Raw genomic sequence first — 2,175 nt, 5'->3', positions numbered from 1 at the left:
AAACCATAAACGAACACCTCGCTATGAAACGCCCCCGCCCCGAACACATCCCCCTTGAATGCCTACCGGCAGGCGCAGTCGCACATCGCGGCCCGGTGATGTGGTAGTGAGTATGATACACTGGTGAGCCACTGTATCATACCTCATATTCAATGAAACGAGATGCATATCTGTCACAGCTTACTCACAGACTCTGTGTCAATCCAGTTACGGTTATCAAATACCTACACCACTATCAACTAGACAACTACAGCCAAAGAAAACAACTTAACCAGTACAACAACCACAGACAGCAAAAGACTCAGCCCCTCGATGGTCCAGTTCGCCCTCCCCTGAAAAGCAGGGTCACGGGAACTGCCAACACCTGCCGGTAGCCACAAGTCCACCCCGGACATCAGGCATTGTATATAGCAATAGCGTGCAAACAAATAAAGATACCTATCCATTAAACCATACCACCTATCCATTAGACCATACCACCTATCCAGTAAACCATACCACCTATCCATTAAACCATACCACCTATCCATTAAACCATACCACCTATCCATTAGACCATACCACCTATCCAGTAAACCATACCACCTATCCATTAAACCATACCACCTGTCCATTAGACCATACCACCTATCCAGTAAATCAAACCACCTATCCATTAGACATCACCACCTATCCAGTAAACCATACCACCTATCCATCAAACCATACCACCTATCCATCAAATATACCATCTATCCTTTAAACCGTACCACCTATCCATTAAACCATACCACTTATCCATTGAACTATACCACCTATCCATTAAACCATACTACCTATCCATTAAACCATACCACCTATCCTTCAAATTATACCACCTATCCATTAAACCATACCACCTATCCATCAAACATACCACCTATCCATCAAACATACCACCTATCCATTAAACTATATATCCTATCCTTTAAAACATACCACCTATCCATCAAACCATACCACCTATCCATTAAACCATACCACCTATCCATCAAATATGCCACCCATCCTCTAAACCATACCACCTATCCTTTAAACCATACCACCTATCCATTAGACCATTCCACCTATCCATTAGACCATTCCACCTATCCAGTAAACCATACCACCTATTTATTAAACCATACCACCTATCCTTTAAAACATACCACCTATCCAACAATCCAAACCACCTATCCTTTAAACCATACCACCTATTCATTGAACCATACCACCTATCCATTAAACCATACCACCTATCCATTAAACCATTCTACCTATCCTTTAAACCATACCACCTATCCATTAAACCATACCACCTATCCATTAAACCATACCGCCTATCCATTAAACCATACCACCTATCCATTAGACCATTCCACCTATCGAGTAAACCATACCACCTATTTATTAAACCTTATCACCTATCTTTTAAAACATACCACCTATCCAACAATCCATACCACCTATCCTTTAAACCATACCACCTATTCATTGAACCATAACACCTATCCATTAAACCATACCACCTATCCATTAAACCATACCACCCATCCTTTAAACCATACCACTTATCCTTTAAACCATCCCACCTATTCTTCAAATCAAACCACCTATCTAACAAACCATACCATTTATACTTTAAACCGTATCACCTATCCTTTTAAGTTCCATGACGCGTACGCGCCTGAGATTGTCGTCCAGGATTAAAACAAATTAAAGGATCTTAAACATGAACATGGTGTATGTGACCAACTTTTATTACACACAATAGACGCATATTGTATGTTACTATCCTTTTCTACACAACAGCCACTTGATATATATTACCATCCATTGCTACACAACATACGCTTAGTATATGTTATCAATCATTCTTTACTATATGTTACCATCCTTTGCCACACAACAGACACTTGATACATGTTACCATCCTTTACTATACTACATACGCTTAGCATATGTTACCAATGATTCCTTACTATACGTTACCATCCTTTGCCACATAACAGACACTTATTACATGTTACCTGTCGTTACCACACAACAGACACTTAATACATTTTAGCATCCTTTGCCACACAACAGACACTTAATACATGTTACCATCCTTTGCCACACAACAGACACTTGATACATGTTACCAGTCATTACCACACAACAGACACTTAATACATA

At 40.0% G+C, this 2,175-nt stretch overlaps 1 protein-coding gene across 1 annotated transcript; it reads left to right on the top strand.

Annotated features, from left to right (window-relative positions):
* Positions 1–289: 289 nt before the first annotated feature.
* SARC_12399 (hypothetical protein) lies at positions 290–742 on the top strand (the record flags this gene model as incomplete). The annotated part of the gene is made up of 1 exon (XM_014293496.1): positions 290–742. A coding segment is annotated over one exon (453 nt), but the record flags the coding sequence as incomplete, so codon positions are not given.
* Positions 743–2,175: the final 1,433 nt, after the last annotated feature.

The sequence above is a fragment of the Sphaeroforma arctica genome, assembly GCF_001186125.1.
Source record: "Sphaeroforma arctica JP610 unplaced genomic scaffold supercont1.2275, whole genome shotgun sequence".
NCBI classification, from domain to species: Eukaryota; class Ichthyosporea; order Ichthyophonida; genus Sphaeroforma; species Sphaeroforma arctica.
This window is presented reverse-complemented; position numbering and strand designations above follow the sequence as displayed.